The following is a 19,389-nucleotide window of genomic DNA, read 5'->3' on the forward strand; positions in this document are numbered from 1 at the left end:
CGTATGGGACAAGCGGTTCTGAAATTGTGTGTGTGTGTGTGTGTAACCTATGAATGGTGAGTCAGTATCAATTATGTGAGCAGGATTTATATCTGTTTTCAGAAACAACTTGTGAAGTACAGGGTCCTGATGGTCTGGAGCCCATCCCAGAATCAGTCAAGGCATGCCAGTGAGACATGAGTCCATCTCAAGGTAATCACACACTCATTTGCTCTCTTACACAAACACACAGGTGCACTAAGGGCTATTTACAGCCACCAGTCCTCCTGAAACACGTCTTTAGACTGTGGGAGGAAACAAGACCACCTGGAGGAAACCCACAAAAACACGGAGAGAACACGCAAACTCCACACCGAATGAGCCGGATTCAAACTCTCATCCGAACTCACGGCCCAGGAGCTGTGAGGCACCAGCGCCACCTGCTGTGCCGCTGCGCTCGGCTGAAATCTCTGACTGCATCACTGTAGACGGTTTGAAGTTTATGGAGTGACGGAAATTTGGCATCCGTTAATAAGAGTTTACAAGAGACAGAGGGAATGGTATCAGCTCAGGAACCTATGGTTACGGTTATGAGTTTGGGTTAGGGTTTAAGATCCCAAACCCTAATCTACCCCTAGAATATGGAATAAATCCTATTCCACTTTTAGCTCTGGAGCCAGTGTACATGTACGTATAGCAAATGCTCATAGAGCTGTGTCTACAAATGGTTTGCACCTCTAAATGCTCACACATGAAGACTGGTAAAGGTCAAAGGGCAGCCGTAGGCTGTTTGCCCTCAGTTCGGTTCAAGAGGGTACTGAATGGCCACACTGCGGAAAACCTGCTACCTCCCTTCATCTTCCCATGGATCTTTTCGAAAGGGATGATCATCTTCACCTTACAGAAAAATCTGAATGTATGACTTTCGTACGCGTGTTCTCCAAGGGCGGTCCAGAGATAAAACAATGTTACATCACAGCGGAAGGCGTTCATTCCGGAGGCATTCGCCGCGCTTTCGTGCTCTGACTCACCAGGTCTGCTTGGAAGGTGGAGTCTGTAGCTATGCAATAATTTAGTTATACGAAAAAATTCCACGTGGAAGCAGAAATAGGGAATAAAACAATGACGTCTAACCTTTCTCAAGCTTGTCGCGTGTCACATGGCAAGGCGAGCAGCCTGGCGACAGGCAGCAATGGGCTCGGTCACATGGCCCCCATGTGCAGCGGATTAGGAGCACGGGAGGGGCCACAGGAAGGCTCACAGCAGCTCCTCCATAAAGAGATTACCAGTGCTGAGTGCCAACACGACCCGCTTATTACTACAGCTCATCGAGCTGCCCTCTGTCTCACACTGGGGTTGGGATTCGGGTTCGGGTTCGGGTTGGGTTTACAGTTTAGGGTTGGAGTTAGGGTTAGGGTTTGGGTCCAGTTTAGGCTTATGGATCGGTCGGGGTTACGGTTATGGTTAGGCCCAACGCAACATTTGACTCTCAAACCCAGGTAACTGCAGCGCGAGATGCGTTGTGCGCACGTTGTCAGCTGTCGGAAGAAGTCCAGTTTATTCCAACAGGAACTTTATTGAGTTTAGAGCAGAATTTCGGTGCAAAACGCTATGAAAAAATGGTTGTGCTGACATTTGATATCCAAGTGTGATGTTCTTTCCGTGGTTTAGATCCACAGTTCAGGTTTCCCAGTGATCTTCTAACCCCTCATTACTGCCACGTTGCTAGAAGAGAGCAGACTGAAAACCTAAACACACTGCAAGTTCCCAAGAGTAGGGCTGATAAACCACATGCTTCTCTCGCAGGAATGTGAGAACTAGAATAACAAAGACTTTTCATCACTGTTATTGCTTCTTTCTATGCCAGTATACCTATTTCTACATGTATTCATTTATTATGTGTTTTTCCATTTCTATCTTTATTGACCGATGCGTTGAAAATTAAAATTTGTGTCCTGATAGTCTTATTAACTGTTAGCTAACATGCAATTGTTAATTACCATTTTTAAACATTAAGGGACTAATGTTCAGGAGAGGTTCTGGGCCATTTCATAACACATCTGCATTTATATTTGCATGTAATTTTCTCAGATGTGAATGTCAGGAGGTCAGGAGAGAAGTGGCTTTGAAGGAAATGGGTTTGAGACCCTCCTTGATGGAGGGATTCGGCAGCTCTGAGGAACACAGGGAGCTCATTGGAGGATCAAAACTGACAACCTACAGACTTTTTACATTTGACCCCTTGTGAGTGACACCAAAAAGGGGCCGGAGGTTGAGGAGCACAGCGTTCTAGCTGGGCTATAGAAATTGATCAGGGGACGCTGCGGCACCATTTCCTCACTGAGATCAGGACTCGTGACATTTCATGGATATGACATGATTAGAGACGGTCGGGTCCATAACACATCATTTAGAGCGTGCTTGACTCTACGCTACATCATTTCCTGTAGTGACTGTAGCCCCGCTAAAGCAGAGAGCTTGAACTGCAGCATCCTTACTTTGTCTTGCATTCTGCATTTTCCAGAACATTCCAAACTGTGGAGACCACAGGTATACTGAAAAAGAACACAGAGTCAGTATCTTAAATCCCAGTCACGGTGAGATTTTTGCTATCAGACCGCTTATCACAAGTGTCTGGGAAAAGGAGAACTTCATTAAGAATTTAAATTAGCTCTGCAGCCCTTGGAATAGTAACCTTTTTTAGTGCTGAATCGATAGGAGGCAGAGGTCACACGGGCGACCTGTCCAAATCTGTCATAATCCAATATGTTCCACAAGGCAGCACTTGTGCGTCTGTAAGGGGAAATTTCTGGTAATTGGAAAAAAAACCTTGTGAGGTGCCTAAATTAAGTTTCTTTGGTCCCGTGATTTGGATTTTGGGTGTGGTCCGGGTGGGCTTTCACGCGTGACCATTTCGGCACAATGGATCGCCGTGACCTCGGGGAGTTTAGTCCGGTCTAGGGCCTTGTATACAGCCCGTCAGAAGTACTGCTATTCATCCATCTATACATCGATTATCAGTAATAATCGATAATAGTGATTCTTTGATTTAACTACCTAGGATTAGCTTTTATAACAGCAAGGAACTGCTGCAGCGTTGTGGCCGTCAGTCTTTCACCAGGCTGGTCACAGTGTAAGGGGCTTTTCGCTAACTCCAAAGATGGGAGAGTGCACTCCAGCTTACTGAAACATATATAATTCACACACACACACACACACACACACACACACACACACACACACACACACACACACACACACATTGTCTGAAACCGCTTGTCCCAAGCGGGGTTGCAGCAAACCGGAGCCTAACCCGGCAGCACAGGGCGTAAGGCTGGAGGGGGAGCGGACACACCCAGGACAGGATGCCAGTCCATCACAAGGCACCCCAAGTAGGACTCGAACCCCAGACCAACCAGAGAGCAGGACCTGGCCAAACCTGCTGCGCCAATGCACCCCAGCCATATGTAATTTATTTTATTTATTTTAATAACAAAAAGTGTAAATTTTTCCAGTATATTTGTTTGTGCTCTCCCATCTTTGCCCTAAATCTTCCATACACCAGGGGGTTTCAGCATCCAAGTCCTTTATTCTTCTTTATGTCATTATAAGTCAAGTGCGTACTCTGCTGTCTAGTTTTTCCTGCAAGCCACCCCATCGCTGACAGAGAAAGCTAATCGCTTTAATCGTGACTAGTTCGGTGATGTGACCCGACAAGCTGCTGGGCACACATTCACGCAAAACTACATTTCATTTTACTTCGGCTCATTTCAGTCTTATTTATCAATTACACACACACTTTCTGAACCGCTTGTCCCATACGGGATCGTGGGGAACCGGAGCCTAACCCGGCAACACAGGGCGTAAGGCCGGAGGGGGAGGCGACACACCCAGGACGGGACACCAGTCCGTCGCAAGGCACCCCAGGCGGGACTCGAACCCCAGACCCACCGGAGAGCAGGACCCGGTCCAACCCACTGCGCCACCACACCCCCCATTTATCAATTAATAAAATAAAATAAATTTGTTGCATTCTGTTTCGCTTTCCGTGTCGGCATCTAAAATTGTTTGTCTGCTTTGAAATGCGCTTCCGTTTGCGCCGACTCGCACCTTGCTTCGGAGGAAGGCGTCTGCTGAATGAATAAATGTGAGTATTACTGTTTTATGATCATGCTAATAACAGGAAAATGCAGAAGTTATGATATTGTGTGTCAAATGCCTTTGGTTTGCTTTAGGCTCCTTGACTCGATGGGAAGCTGGAGAGAAACCGTTCCGCCGCCTTGGAAGTACAGTCAGACTGTAAAGTACTAGAAACACAATTGGGGATTGTAGATATGGCATAGAGCTGTGCGGCAGTTTGTAAACACACACACACACACACACACACACACACACACGAGACCGCAAATGGATCGGAAACATATACAGTACATCCTAGCCTTGGTGTTTGAAGCAGAAGTGGTCAAAGATTTTCCCTGAAAGAGATCTTCGCACAAAGAGGCTCGTTTATTGTTACCCTCCTGGAGCTGAAATGCAGTTTGCTCATCTGACTCACCCCCCCACACACACAAACACCCCACCCCCTGCAACAAGGCTTGTTTGTTATCAAGGCTGCATCAGCAGGTTGCAGCCAATCGCGTGTCCAACGAATTACCCGGCAGCGGCATGGAGTGTATTTATTGTGCATGTGACCGTGCCCTTGACCACTCGCAGACCGCTGCGCCCTGGAAACGAAGCTCCTGTTAACGTTGGTGAACGCGGTGGTCGGGTCATTCCGGAAGTGAACGCCTCACCCCCCGCAATGCACAGGAAGGAGCCCCTCAGGTAAGTGCCGCTCTTCTGCCATCTGAAGGACATTTGGACACTGATGTCCCTGCGAAGGCGAGTTGATGCCGAGTCGGAGAAGGACTTGCATTCCGAGGGCCGAAACACAGTAAAAAAAAAAAAAAAAAAACGGCATTGTTCCAAGGAATTTTCTTGGGCTCAGTTTATTAATTTGTGCATTAAATTGCATTTTTTTCCCCACAAATGAATAAGGTGGGAACAAACGATTTGCAGTTTAAATTGGTGTATTCCAAACTATATATATATATATATATATTTAAAATACAATCAAAGGAAGTGTTCGACTTTCTTGAGGAATTCCGCATTTTAGAGACTGTCTCTCACGCTGTCCGCGTGCATTTATTTTCCTGTAATTTTAGTATGTTGCAAAGAGTTTCTGATTTCACATGAAGCGCGACTCCTTGGAATGTGCCGGAGAATTGTTGTTCCTCTATTCCTTCCTATTATACTAATGCGGTGGAATGGCTAAAAGGGACCCCCCCCACCCTCCTCCGTGTAGCTATGACGACTTCCAGTGGACTGCAGACTGGATCATGTCCCACACCAAACACAGACCCAAAGTAGCCATCATATGCGGCTCGGGACTGGGTCTGCTGGCTGACGGCCTCCAGAAGCCGGACTCCTTTCCTTACTCGGACATCCCTGGCTTTCCGCAGAGCACAGGTGAGGCCCCACCCGTTGGCGCGCACACCTGCAGGGTCTGTTGAAGGGTGAGGAAACGTATCAATCAAATGTCTTAGTGGGATGTATCATTGTTACTACTGAACTTTTTTTGCATTCATTTGAGAGATGCTGCTGTGTGTGAGAGCGAGGATAGAAGAGCGCTCTGTGTGTGTGTGTGTGAGGTGCACAGCCTTGAGCAATAAATACACCTGTATCTCACCCTGCCGATGTCTTCTGTCATCATGCAAATACCACCGAGTCAAATTAAGGCTCTGAATCATTAACACGGAAACTTGAGGGCGGCGGGTGGCGCAGCGGTTTGGGCCGTCGCCTTGCAATTGGGGGATCTGGGTTTAAATCCTTACCTCCTTCCGCAGTACCCATAATCAAGGTACTTGACCCTGAGCTGATTTGCTAAAAATGACCATGCTGTACAAGTGGCTAAATAACTATGTATAATATGTACAAACCTCACATTGTCATTTGAGCCTTTGTGACACCAGCACCTTGAACTCCGAATGTGTGTTTTTGGCCTGGCAGTGCAGGGACATGCTGGCAGACTCGTATTCGGGGAACTCAAGGGCAAGACGTGTGTGTGCATGCAGGGACGATTCCACATGTATGAAGGACACTCCCTCAGCAAGGTGGGTAAGAGCCCACAGGTCGCGACATCCTTCATCCCGTTGCTTTTCCTTCATACCGCTTGATGTTACTGTTTTACCTTTTGACTTTTGCTGTGCAAAAAATTTTTAAGGAAGCAAGTCAAATATTTTCCCTTGTATGTTGGTGTCCTTATCATACTATTTATATATATTGTAATATAGGGTATGCTAACCCCAACTCAAACCCCAATCCTAACCCTATCTCCTACTTGTCCTCTAGAGCAACAGCTAAGATATATTTTTGCAGAAGGGATGAAGAACATGAACTTGACCTTAAATTGAATGCTTCTCGCTTGGCGGATCCTGAAACCCGTGGTCCATTTGTGGTTCGGTGGATCACAAGTGATAAGGACACCCTTTGGATTCACATTATTGCCTTTGGCTTGTGGTCTCACAGCGATTCAGCAGGATCACAGTCATATTGAAAAGGGTTTTCATGGCAGACGTTCACAGGGGTTCTCATGAAACAGAGTATCTGTGTCGCCGTTAAACTGGGGGGCAGTCAGGGCCCTCTTGGCTTGGGCAGGCATCACAAACTGAAATTGCCCTCAGTGCTCCCGTTGCTTCTCACTATGTTTCTTTTGCGTCTTTGCTCATTGCGCTCTCTGCAGGTCACCTTTCCCATCCGGGTGTTCAAGCTGTTGGGTGTGGACACTCTCATCGTGACCAACGCTGCCGGGTCACTGGCCGACAGCTACAACACTGGAGACATCATGATCATCCGAGACCACATCAACATTCCCGGCTTCTCCGGCATCAGTCCCTTGTGCGGAGCCAACGATGAGCGGTGAGACAGATCCCCTCCAGTAATACTCTAATAATTCTAATATGACTGGTTTGAAAATTTATGAACCCAACCCCCAGTCCTGGTTCCAAGTATCCTATTATGGATCCTGGTAACCCCAGTCTGGGCAGTCTGCTCTTGATACTGTTCCAGTACTTCCATGGACGCCTGCAATTTGATCACTTTTTTGTCTGACTTCTTTCCGTTGACCAGTTTTCCAAGCACGGCCCTACTAGAATGACAGCTGCCCAGGTATCGCCACACTCCCTGTTCCAGTCCCACCACCTTCCCAGTCTGCTTAGTCTTTTAGCTGCCATGGGAATAAACATGCTCGCTTTGTACGAGTCATGGCTTTTTGTTTCTTTTGCTCTGCTTTGGTGGGAAAACCTTTTTGCTTTTTCTCTGTGCATCTTTTTTGTCCTTCAGTTCTACCCTCCCACTCCGACTGCAGGTTCGGCCCCCGTTTCCCAGCCATGTCTACAGCCTACGATAAAGGCCTGCGTCGACTGGCCTTCGACATCTGCAAGACCTTGGGAATCTCTCGCTTTGTGCGCGAGGGAGTGTACTGTATGGTGGGGGGGCCCAACTTCGAGACCATCGCAGAGGCCCGGCTCCTGCACAAACTGGGAGTCGATGCAGTGGGTAAGAGAAATTTCAAAAGTACATGTACAACGTCTGTTTACCCAGTGCACAGCGTCCTCGTGCTACAAAAAGTCAAGATATGCATCTTCGTAGATGCGAACATGACAGAGCAAACACCACCTGTATTTATGTAACCAGCCAATAGATGGCAGTAAAGAGCATCCAACCAGAATAGACCACTTTAGCTCACCTCACTGCCACAGTGTTTACAGCTTGTACCGGCGATAAATACGTGAACAACATGATATGTGTTTGATATGAATCCATAAAGTCAGAATTTAGCAGGAGTTTGTGAGCGGAATACATTTTTCATTTAATTTGTTTTAAATTACTTTTAATTTTAATGTAGTTTGAGTTACAAAAAATATTTTTAAAATGTTACAATGTCTTTTGTTATTGCTAAGCTATAAGACTTTTGCAGAACCTATCTAACCTATAAAGAGAAGGACATCTGTATTAAACTTTTATTGATTGTGGTCTAGGGGTAAAGTGACATTGGATTGAAACAAGTTAACAGAGTGGGTTCATAAGATCAGGAGCCAGAATATACAAACTTGGTGAAGATACATATACCAAAAGTTTATACTCGCACATAATGTATACCCTGTGTATATATCATATGCACGCAGTGTGCATACCTACTGTCAGTCCAAGTATGTAAAAAGCCAGTGCCTACATCCTGGCCATGTAGCAGTAGATGAGTAGCTCAAATTATATTGGCGTAAATTGATGAAACCCTCAGCAGTTAAAGACAGTTAACTTTTTAAACAGACAACAATTCAAAGCACAAGTTTTGTTCTGAAGAGCACCTATCGAAGGAAACTGACGTGGAGGCTCACTGTGATGTGACGACAGTAATTTTGTAGGTTCGGTGTGGTGTAAAGACGGTAATAATCACCCCCCACGGCGCAGGCATGAGCACGGCCCCAGAAGTCCTGGTGGCCAACCACTGTGGCATGAGAGTGTTCGGCCTCTCGCTCATCACCAACAAAGTGGTGAAGGACTACGAGGACAAGGAAGCGGTGAACCACGAGGGCGTCCTGGGGGTCAGCAGCATGCGGTCACAAATCCTGCGAACGCTGGTCACAGAGCTGGTGGGCCTCATGGATGTGAACAACAACAACGACGCTGAGTGACATCCAGATGGCGCAGAGAGCTGTGTGTGACGCTAGTTTTGCGGCACACACACCGGTTCGAGGCAACCTGAAGTGATCATGGTGCTTTTTTAAACATTTGAACAATTTCACGAATGTAAATACTGTGCTCCGAGTACAATGGTCAGGCTTTCAGCCACAGGTAATAGAGTGCTGCCGTGTGAACCTTACAGCTGTAAAAATAAGCGTAGAATGTGTCCAGGGAATAATGTCCCCTTTTTTCTATTTAAGAGTGAATATTAAAAATCAAGTTCTCAATTATTCATTCTTGGTCCTGAATCTTACTCTAAGCATTATTTTTGGTACTTCTTAAAAAAACACTGTGAAACGAATCGATGAAAGCATTATGAATACTGTATACACACACACATTTTCAGAACCGCTAGTCCCATACGGGGTTGCAGGGAACCGGAGCCAACCCGGTAACACGGGGCGTAAGGGGACACACCCAGGACGGGACGCCAGTCCGTCGCAAGGCACCCCAAGCGGGACTCGAACCCCAGACCCACCGGAGAGCAGGACTGTGGTCCAACCCACTGCGCCACCGCACCCCCTGAATACTGTATACTATACTGTATACTATACTGTAAAACGTGTAAAGTCAAAATGATGCAAATGCACAAGTAAAACAAGATTGTGAACCATTATTCACAAACATTTTGTTTCCCAGTTTCCTTTCCTGTGTTTTTTTTTTCTGTTCTGTCTAATTAGAAGGGTCGCTTATTGCTCTTAGCAAATTCTGAATGTTAGATCTGAGACCTTTGAAATGTTATTTTCAGAAGACAAAGAACGTCAGAAAGCTGCAACTTTTGGTGGCATCAATATTTTTTTCCTTCACACGATGGCGGAAAGCAGAAGTGTAAACAGTGTACATAGTTCCCCCATTTACTACACTGTGAAGCAAGAGGAATTAGGCAGGAGGGAAAAAGTGACCACCCCCCATTCTGAAACCAGTCCTGGGACACCACATCACCACCTCCTGAGTGCTGAAGCAGTCCCCTTTATAGCCTCCCCCCGATGGCATCTGATTGAGATTCATCTATATCTTCACAATCGTGCGGCTAAATTATTACGGGTTAAATACTGGACTCTAAACACACACATAATACTGAGTAAGTGAATGTATCAGACCCACTGAAACACGGTAAGATCTTCACATGTTGCTCCTTGTGTTTACTCCCTTAGGAATTTACGCAAAAGAAGGCTTATTTTGTTCCCGTAAGTAATAACAGTGGCATTTTTACGAAGGTTGTGCCGAGGTCAGGGTTCCAAGGCTGGCAGTCGCATTTCACAACCGTCCACACGACCTGCTCCGTTCCCATCATCACAGTTATCCATGGGAATAATACAGGTGTTGATATCATTCAGAAATCATTCAGTCTAAACTGTTTTGTGGCAATGAACCAGGTCCTGATAGTTTCCTGTCCAGTGATTAATCCTCTATTAATATATAACTTTGTGAACTCGGGAGTCTGACGACAGAGATTTATAGAAATCGGTGCAAGATGTCTTAAAATTTCCATAAAAAGCTTTAAAAAATCTGAGAAAATCAAAAGCTTAAAACATGGCTTGGAGGGCCCTTAGGAGCAAACTTCACATACCTTTGTGTTATAGACATAAAACACAAATTATCTGTAAAAAAAATGCTTGATTTTGTTCAGGGGAAAAAATATTTTTGATATTCATTTTATGTGAACTGGTGACTCTACATTATCCATTTTGTGTGTGTAGGGGCGGATTGCTCTGTGATGGACTGGTGTGCCATCCAAGCTGTACCTCCTGTTTACATGATAGGCTCCCAACCACTGTGACCCAGCACTGGACAAGTGATTATTGAATATGGAGATGCACTTTTAAGTGGTATCCTTTGTCGCCCTTTGCCGCCCTGACCCCTAGTGGAGCAGCAGACCAGCACTGCAGTGCGGTGCATCTCTTCTACACCTGGAACCTGTAGACTTTTGCTCTTCGCACAGGTTTTGTTCCAGCCTGCAAGCACACAGATACTTCCCAGTAAGATCCACAGTGCTGGACAGGTGGATTTTTTGAGGACTGTTCACAGCCTCTTTTTTTTTTTAAATGTAAAATGTATTTTTCAAAAATCTTAAGTCATAAAATCCACACAGAATTAGCGGTCATTTACAGTATGTAATGTGTACATGTTGTTTAATCTGTTAATATAATATAATAGTGTTTTAATATAACCGGGGGGGTGCGGTGGCGCAGTGGCTTGGACCGGGTCCTGCTCTCCGGTGGGTCTGGGGTTAGAGTCCCGCTTGGGGTGTCTTGCGATGGACTGGCGTCCCGTCCTGGGTGTGTCCCCTCCCTCTCCAGCCCTATGCCCTGTGTTGCCAGGTTAGGCTCGGGTTCCCCACGACCCCTGCTTGGGATAAGCAGTTTCAGACAATGTGTGTGTGTGTGTGTGTGTGTATATGTGTAATATAATATATAATATCGTATAATATAATGTAATATAAAAACCCCAGTGGGTAGGACTTTTCTGGGAGTTATAGTGCAGCAGTGCCGGGAGGTGGCGCTGTGACGCTGCAACCGCGCACCTGGACCGTGCCCCACGTTGCCATGGCAGTTTGACTCAACACAACCATCCTCCCCAAGGAGACAACGCTAGTGATCGTAAGCTAACTGGTACAGTGTTCCAGTTACTTTGCAACGTTTCTATTTATTAAGGTCTTTTATTCATGACACATAGTGATTAAAAGGGTCATCGCATACAGCAAAAGTGAGTACACCATGTAAATGCTCTCATGTACTTCTCTCTTATTGCTCACACGTGATACAAGGATGCTCATATTATGAGACTCGCAATAAATTATATAATATACATGATAAAAAAACTCAGAAAACAGTTATTTCGTAACGTTTTTTCAACCTGCGCTGTAACGCATAACCGTCACGTCTTTCATGTCTCTTTCAGGTTAAACTGCCGCTATGAACACAAACCTGCTGCCCTTGAAGAAGGGCTTTAACAAAGTGGTGAGTTCTCACATTTTTTTTTGACATTCCCCTCTTGTGTGAAAATAGAGGTGGGGCTCAAATAAAAAGTACTCAGGTGAAAGTACTACTGTATGGAGTAACAAAGAAAGATGAGTCAGGTAAAGAGGAGCCGTATTCGTGAAAATGAAGCAAAGTCCAGCACAAGGGAGGAGCGACGGGCTTCACGCGTCACTGAGGTTTGCCGTCTTTGGGCGGTGAGGACAGCACACCTGTCGGGTGCAGGCGGACGTGAGGTCGGGGCTCCCGTAGCGCCGATGCCGAGGCGCTCCTAGGCGGACTGCAGGTTCCAGCGAGATGGAGTGGGGAGCCAGAGGGAGGAAGAGGAGGGCCAAATACTGTTTCATTAGGAAAAGGTGTTTACAGAATTGAGAAGTTACATTAAAAGGCAAGTGCAGGTAACAGAGTAAATATGACCTGTTATATGACCATCCGCCTCTCCGCAAATGCTGTGTCCTGCCCTGAGGTTGTCTCGAGTTTAAAGAACCGCCAAAAGCTGTATTTGTACCGCATCGCGACCTGTTCAGGATTACGGTCGGTGGGAGCGGCGCGTGACGGGACACCATGCGGGGCGTGAGGCGGAGCACGTGCCCTGGGCCTCTCGTACCCCCGCGCATCACGGACAGCAAGACAAAGGCAGGAGAGGTGGGACCTCGCACATGGGTCACAGTACCGAGAAAAATTTCTTATTATTGTTATTATTATTATTACTACGCTTCGGTCGTCATGTCGTTTCTGTCAAAAACAAAGTGCTCAAAATATTGCTGCTGTTGTCCAGTGTCCCATTCAAGGCGATCAAGGGTACCGCACTACCTAAGGTTACTGTGCTTCAAGTGCAAGTTCACATCTCATAATTGTGTCTGTGTTGGACAGTGGTGCCCCCCGCCTCAACCCCCCACGAGAAATCAGACTGGAGGTCTGTGCCCAACAGGTCGAGGGAGGAGGTGAATGAGGGCCTGGATGACGTTGGTCTTAATAAGAACAAGAATGTCAAAATGCTGAAGGTAAAGTGGCAGTTGAAGACAAGCCTGGGGGGGAGTAGGATGTTGGTCTCTTGGGCACATCGAATATAGCCACATTAGTCCGGTGCCTTACTATAACTTTACCATGGTTATGGCTTCTAATCCACATTTTTGATTAATTCATTGTCAATAACTGCTGGTTCAGTGTAGGGTCATGGTGGTCCAGAGTCTATCCTGGAAGCACAAGGTGAGAGGCTGAACAAGACACCAGTCCATCACAGGGCAGTCTCTCTCTCTCTCTCACACACACACAGGGCAATTCAGAGTACCAGTTGACCGTACACAGATATCTTCTCCAGAGCACCTGGAGGATACCCACACGAACATGGAGAGAACATGAAACACCACATGGCATGAGCTGGATTTGGACCCACAGCCCAGGAGCTATGAGGCACTAGCACTACCCACTGTGCCACCTATCATCCAGCACTGGTTAAATTCCTATAATCCAATGTATAGACACGCATGGCCGGATTGTTAAATCGCTGCCTTTCAGCTGCTGGTTAAATCCAGGAAGGAGGCTATCAGCGAGCTGGAGAACCTCTGTGCTTCGCTGCTGCAGATGAACATGCGGATGGTGAGGGAAATCGTGGACACGGACATGAAGTCCTTCTCCTGCGCTCGGGACATCCTTACTGAACACCGCACACTTGGGGTGAGGTCCACCTCTGCTAAGAGTCAATGATCTCCACATGCCTTGATTTCATCTGGAACATTCCGCATGAGTTTAACACACTTTAATTTTGTCATTACTTTTTCTCAAGAAATATATTGCATCTTTGAATAATTGGAGCATCCGTCAGATGCTACAGGCCAAGGATGGGTTAAACGACGCAGAAACTGCTGCCGCGAAGCGCTGTTCTGGTAAGGTGAACAATGTGTTTCCTCTACATTTGGGCTCTGCTTTGACTTTTAATTTATACATTCACAACCTGATCTTAACTGCAACTCTAGATTTTTCTTTTTTTGCTTAATACATTTGTATAAGAGAATATTTTGATTTGTATGTAAAGAGGCAGACAAACCTGGTGGCTTTCAAACCAAAAAAATGGAAGATTAAACAAAAGTCAGTTATTTACATAACTGTAATAAATCCGAGGTTCCATTTATATATATAGTGTGAATTCTAATACAATTGTAATTCCCTCTTCCATTCCTGTTGATTTCACACACACATCGTCTGAAACCGCTTGTCCCATACGGGGTCGCGGGGAGCCAGAGCCTAACTCAACAAAAACAGGACGCAAGGCCAAAGGGGGGAGGGGGGACCCCCAGGACAGGACGCCAGTCCATTGCAAGGCACCCCAAGCAGGGCTTGAACCCCAGACCCACAGGAGAGCGTTACCTGGTCCAACCCACTGTGCCACTGTGCCACTGTGCCACTGCACCACCGCGCCCCCCTCTGTTGATTTCAAATACACATATATTGAGTGCCTGCACAGAGCTTGACCAATCGCGTTGTTCGCTTACGCGAGTGTGCAATCTGATTGGCCAGCGCTCGGGGAGCGGCTGACTAAGGTGGAGGCGAAGCTGGCAAAGGCCCGGGCTGAGTGGCATGCGTTGAAAACCTATAAGGAAAAGGAGTTTCCCGCCCTGGGCCTGAAGACAACTGCCATCGAGAAGGAGATCAGCAAGCTCAGGGAGACTCAGCAGGTTAGAGCGCCACCCCAAGGCGGACCGTCGAAGTGCAACGCCTGAATGCGCCCGCCGTGCCGCTTCGCGGAGACATTCGGCAGCTTTTTTCATTCACATTATTTTTGCTTTTTCATCAGCGCGAGTTGGAAGATGTGAGTCGCGTCTGTCAGACAGCGATGGCGGACTTGGAGAAAAGATACAAAGCGCAGGAAGAGGAGATACTGTCTGCGGTCGCTGAAGTAGGACAATCGTGGGCTGGGAGCTCAACACACCGATCAAAATCCTACAGGCTTACAAACTTTTTATCAGCGGTGGCTTTTTTTCTTTTCTTTAGTGATATCTTGGGGGAGTCTGGCTTCCGGGTGACTTTACAGGGCTTATAAACTTCCTAAATCCCACCGTCTCAAGACAAAAAAAAAAAAAAAAAGATAGTGAATGAAGTGAACGGGGAAAAATGGCCTCAAATTCTAAGAAATGGGAAGAACTGGGGGGCGGGGCTAATGGGTTGCAAACAGTCCTGAAAAGTTCACCAGAAAACCTCTTTAGAACATCGCCAGAAGAGCACAAGCATCCAGTCTTCCGCACAAAGCGCTCGCAGAGTATCTGCTTTGTTGTGAATGAGCGGCCGCACCTGGTGCTCGCTCCTCTTGCATTTTATTTGTACAGATACTCAATAAGGCAGCGGTGGGTGGGCAGCGCTTAGGGCTGCGAATCTGGTTCAAATCCCACCTGCTCCTCTTGATAAAGGCTCCTATCCTGAAATGATACAGTACAAATTACCATGCCTTATAAATGGACAAAACATTATAAGTATCTTAGTGTACAAATCTCACACTGTAACTCACCTTGGTGTACTGCTTCTGCCATCCCAACAGCCCCAAATTCTGTCCCATTATTTCACAATCCCGTCAGAGCTCGAACCCGAAACAACGGGGCTTTAAAAAAAAACAAAAAAAAAAAAAAAAACTACGAGGTATTTTCATTTTTGAATCACCCGAATAGATTTTAATTTGTTTTCCTGCACGCGATTCAGATTTCGAGCTGAGAAATTAGCGTACATCTTCACCGAGCTCTGTCTTTGGAGCGTTAGAAGGGTGGTGTCCGTCATCCCGCTTACTGTGTTTTACTCCGGTAAGTGCAAGTTGCTGTACAGAAGCATAAAACGAGAAATACTTAACGACTGTGGTGAAATATCTTGTGTTTTGCAGGAGACGTTGTTGCGGGTCCCTCCTGTCCTCCACCTGATGATTTCCCACAACTTCACCATGAGGGAAGAAATTGCTCTTCATAGAAAAGTACGTCATTAATCATTCTCGATTTCAAATATGCGCATCCCCTGTTCCGGAATTTAGCAGATTATTTGATCTTTGGATTTTTATTTATGCATTAATTAATCATTTATCTATGTGACACCTTTTCTCCAAATGCTGTCAGGTTCGCACACTGAGCTGTTTACGCTGATTTACGCATTTACACAGCAGGGTAATTTTTACCGCATCGGTTCAGGCTATCGGTTCAGTGGCGCACCAGCAGAAGGTGGGATTCAAACCCGTGACCTTCGAATGCTGTAACCGCTGTGCCGTTTGCTGCCGTTGGCCGAACTGCATCTGTTGACGCCGCTTTCACACTCGGTTGTGGTCTCATTACGTTCTCAGCGGACACTCTAGGTTTCCAAGTACAAAGGCATGAGCTAATAAAAAGTGTAACGATAATATCCATGAGCGAATGTATTCCTTCGTGTTGTCGATGTGTTCTTCGAATCAGGTGATTGAGGAGCTCGAGGAAACGTGTGAAGAGCTGGCGAGGAGCGTGAAGGAGCTGCGGCTCTCCCGAGTCACTGCCCGCCGGGCCTTCCGCCACCCGGGGGGGATCCGTTCAGGGAAGGAGGGAGCAGGGCTAGCAGCACCCCCCCAGCTCCATGCCTGACCCCCCTGAGGCCCTAATGGTGACTTCTCAGACAGGAGGGACCCTCTGGTGCACGTTGACCCCCATGGCAGCTGCTCCCCCCATGGCGTTCATTAGAGCACAGCGGGGCGAAGGCAGCACGGTAAACCACGTTATGAGCAACACTACGGGGAGAAAAGGTGAGGGAAGGGAACAGGCAGTGGGAAGATGTGGTAACGCTTTTATTTACTGTGGATTCTTTCACCCACTTAAGTTTTTAAGAGATTTTTTCCAACATTATTCTAAGAAAGGGGAAAAAAACATGGAAAATGACACTTTGGAATTTCCTTGAGAGCACGTGTGAGTGTGTGTGTGTGTGTGTGTGTGTGTGTGTGAGAGAGAGAGAGCGAGATCTTAGGAAGGACGGATATCTTGTTTTGTTTAGTTTTCAGCCTTTGAGGAATGTGTAAAACGCCATGTGCATTTTCCGTCATGGATCTCGCTTTTCCAGCCTCACACTCCTTTCCCACACTTAGAACTTGAGCAGCGCTTCAGCTCCTCGCTGTGTCACTTGTACATTTAAAAAAATATCTCCTTTAATAATGAACTAATGACGAACTTTATTAACAAGAACACTTGCTCCTCACTTCGCAGACGCCGCTGGAATAAAAGTCTGTTCATAACTCATGTTGTTCATAACCCCAAACTTGCTTAGTTTTCAGTCACAATCAATAAAAGATTAATAATATAGACATTCATCAGTAAAAAAAAAAGTTTATTTATGTATTAGGCTTTGTAAATATCACAGATATAGGTATTATAGCATATATATTTAAAAAACATGATTTTAACACTTTACTCCCATGCATAGATGAAAAAAACTGAAATTGCTAAAACTAGGAACACGTGGTCTCCACAAACTCCTGTTTGTTGGTGATTGTTGATGGATTCATCCCATAAAATCGTTCCCATCACTGATGCTCAGGAATACAAGGCATGAGCTGTGGAAGTGAGTTGGATTGAAGTGGTCGCACACCGCTCTCCCGTTTACGTGCTCTTTCCTGCCGTCCACGGGCTCTTCAGTGTAAACACAGGTCACGTTCTCTCCGCGGCAGACAAAAGTTTTGGAAGACAGTTCAGGAGAGGAAATGCGATGAAAAGTAAAACTGAAAAATGTTTGTGTTTGTGAAAGTTGCACAAACACAAGTTTTTGGTTCATCGCATTTCCTAGTATTAAGCTACAACAACTTGCCCCCCCCCCCCCTTCCCACACTAAACTCATAACCAAAGCCACACAATTGCGGGTCGTTAATATTAATGCAGCGGTAACCGAATCCAAGTCACGGGTCACACGGTGAAGGAAATGAAAATGAAAAACAAGATGAGGGAATGTAAAGTATCCAGCAGCAACTTGGGCCTTCCTTGACATTCTAATACTCATACATAATGTACGGGGGGGGGGGGGTTGAAGGAACAATTAATACTGCTGGGTGAGCATCATGTGCTACATGCTACATACACTTAAAGCCTGTTGGTTCTCAGTTTTGGTCCCGATAAGGAGGAACAAACTCCCTATGTCCCTCACAGCTGCTGAATCCATCATCGTTCAAGGAGCCTCTCAAACCATTTTTTGAGAGCCACTTCTCTCCCAGTAGCTCCATAAATGAGTCCAACATCATCTGCTGTGATTATCTGTGTATTTGCTATGTGAATGTCACTTCTATAGGAGCTACTGGAGGGATTCGAACCACCAACATGGTGGTGTCGGGCACACAAGATGTGTCCGTAATCCTCTGTCTGTGTCTAAAGCTCTTTGCTGTTGGCGCTCTTTCACTCGTTTCTGAGTTTTATGTCACTTTGGGGAAAAGCAAAGTGACTGATGAGCAAATTCAAGTGTCAGGCTCTACTAGCACTGCAGGAATATGAACTGACTTGTAAAAAACAAATATCATCCATGAGATCCCGTGTGTCGGTTAGGTTTGAAACAGTTACAAAGGAGTGTAAAACACGGTGGAATTGAACCTCACTCGTCCTCTAGAAAGAAGGAGAGCAGGGGTTGGAAAAAGCAATGAGGAGTCTCGGTGTAAGATGACCGTTTTGGAAAAGTCCCTTGGAGACGTCTTAAAGATAAATGAAGGCCAGCGGCGCGTCGCTCATGAGCCGAATCCCAGTATGACATTAAAGGTTAATAAGAGCGTCAGATTTCCAGCAGCCTGGAGCTAAACAAGATGACATTGTTAACCCTGCTGAAAAGGAATAAAACTGAACGATGGGTGTCGCTGTCACTGGGGTGTGGACCGGACCGGGGGCTGTTTTTTCTCACCCTGGTACCGTCTGCGGTTTTGAGCTCATCCTTGTCCTCGTCGTCATCCTCGTCATCTTCGTCTCCCTTGTCCTCCGTCCTCGGGCACGTTCCTCGTTGCTGACAAAACAGTTCCGATGGAAGACAGACGTCAAGCTGTTTGTTCCCCCTCGTGAGGAAGCGTTGTGTTTTGCGATATTCCACTTTCTAGAGAGTTCCTCTTTGTCCTGAGTTTTTTTTTCCCTCCTTAATGGGAGTCTTTCAGAACAGAGGGACGGGGAGGACTTTTAATTTCATCGGATTTAGTCCCCGTTCCCTCGTATCTCGAGTATCACTTAGGGTGTGCACGAGGTGGTTAAGGAGCTCAAATTGTGAGCAGAAAGAGAAATTCCTGCAGCTGTACTAATACTGTATCCATAGTGCTGAGTACTGTGAGTGGTACTGAGACCAGATTTCCACACAGAACAATAATATGTCAAATTGAAAACGTATTTTCAACTGTGTGTCTTTCATGTACAGTGATGGGAAAGCGTACCCTTTCGACTACAGTTTTACACGACAGAGATAAATAGTAGACAGATATATAGACAGCTTAGATATAGATAGAAAGAAAGATATAGCTATATATAAACAGATACAGTATATAGAACATAGATAGATAGATAGATAGGCCCAAGTTCTTATTTAGCACAGCAGCTTTATAAAGGACTCTGTGAAAGTACATCTTTGCTCTTTGCTATTTATTTCAGTTAATTCATCTTTCATTTTAGGGAATGTACATTGTAGATATTGCTCTGGCACTGGTGAA

At 46.0% G+C, this 19,389-nt stretch overlaps 2 protein-coding genes across 3 annotated transcripts; both read left to right on the forward strand.

Annotated features, from left to right (window-relative positions):
- The first annotated feature begins 4,630 nt into the window (after positions 1-4,630).
- pnp4a (purine nucleoside phosphorylase 4a) lies at positions 4,631-8,926 on the forward strand. 2 transcript variants are annotated; one of them, XM_018755774.2, is made up of 6 exons: positions 4,631-4,803; positions 5,324-5,487; positions 6,028-6,131; positions 6,761-6,936; positions 7,385-7,575; positions 8,442-8,926. In XM_018755774.2, exons 1-6 carry the CDS (start codon positions 4,781-4,783, stop codon positions 8,705-8,707), a joined length of 924 nt encoding a protein of 307 aa, XP_018611290.1. In that variant the 5' UTR covers positions 4,631-4,780; the 3' UTR covers positions 8,708-8,926. The 2 variants fall into 2 exon arrangements, with proteins under 2 accessions (XP_018611290.1, XP_018611291.1); XM_018755775.2 differs by having other exon boundaries at positions 8,488-8,926.
- Positions 8,927-11,465: 2,539 nt separating this feature from the next.
- Positions 11,466-16,321, forward strand: LOC108936393 (uncharacterized). Its single transcript, XM_018755732.1, has 9 exons — positions 11,466-11,720; positions 12,266-12,383; positions 12,612-12,742; positions 13,257-13,415; positions 13,525-13,624; positions 14,256-14,413; positions 14,533-14,634; positions 15,604-15,690; positions 16,160-16,321. Exons 1-9 carry the CDS (start codon positions 11,676-11,678, stop codon positions 16,319-16,321), a joined length of 1,062 nt encoding a protein of 353 aa, XP_018611248.1. The 5' UTR covers positions 11,466-11,675.
- The last annotated feature ends 3,068 nt before the right edge of the window (positions 16,322-19,389 follow it).

The sequence above is a fragment of the Scleropages formosus genome, chromosome 24, assembly GCF_900964775.1.
Source record: "Scleropages formosus chromosome 24, fSclFor1.1, whole genome shotgun sequence".
Taxonomy (NCBI): Eukaryota; Metazoa; Chordata; class Actinopteri; order Osteoglossiformes; family Osteoglossidae; genus Scleropages; species Scleropages formosus.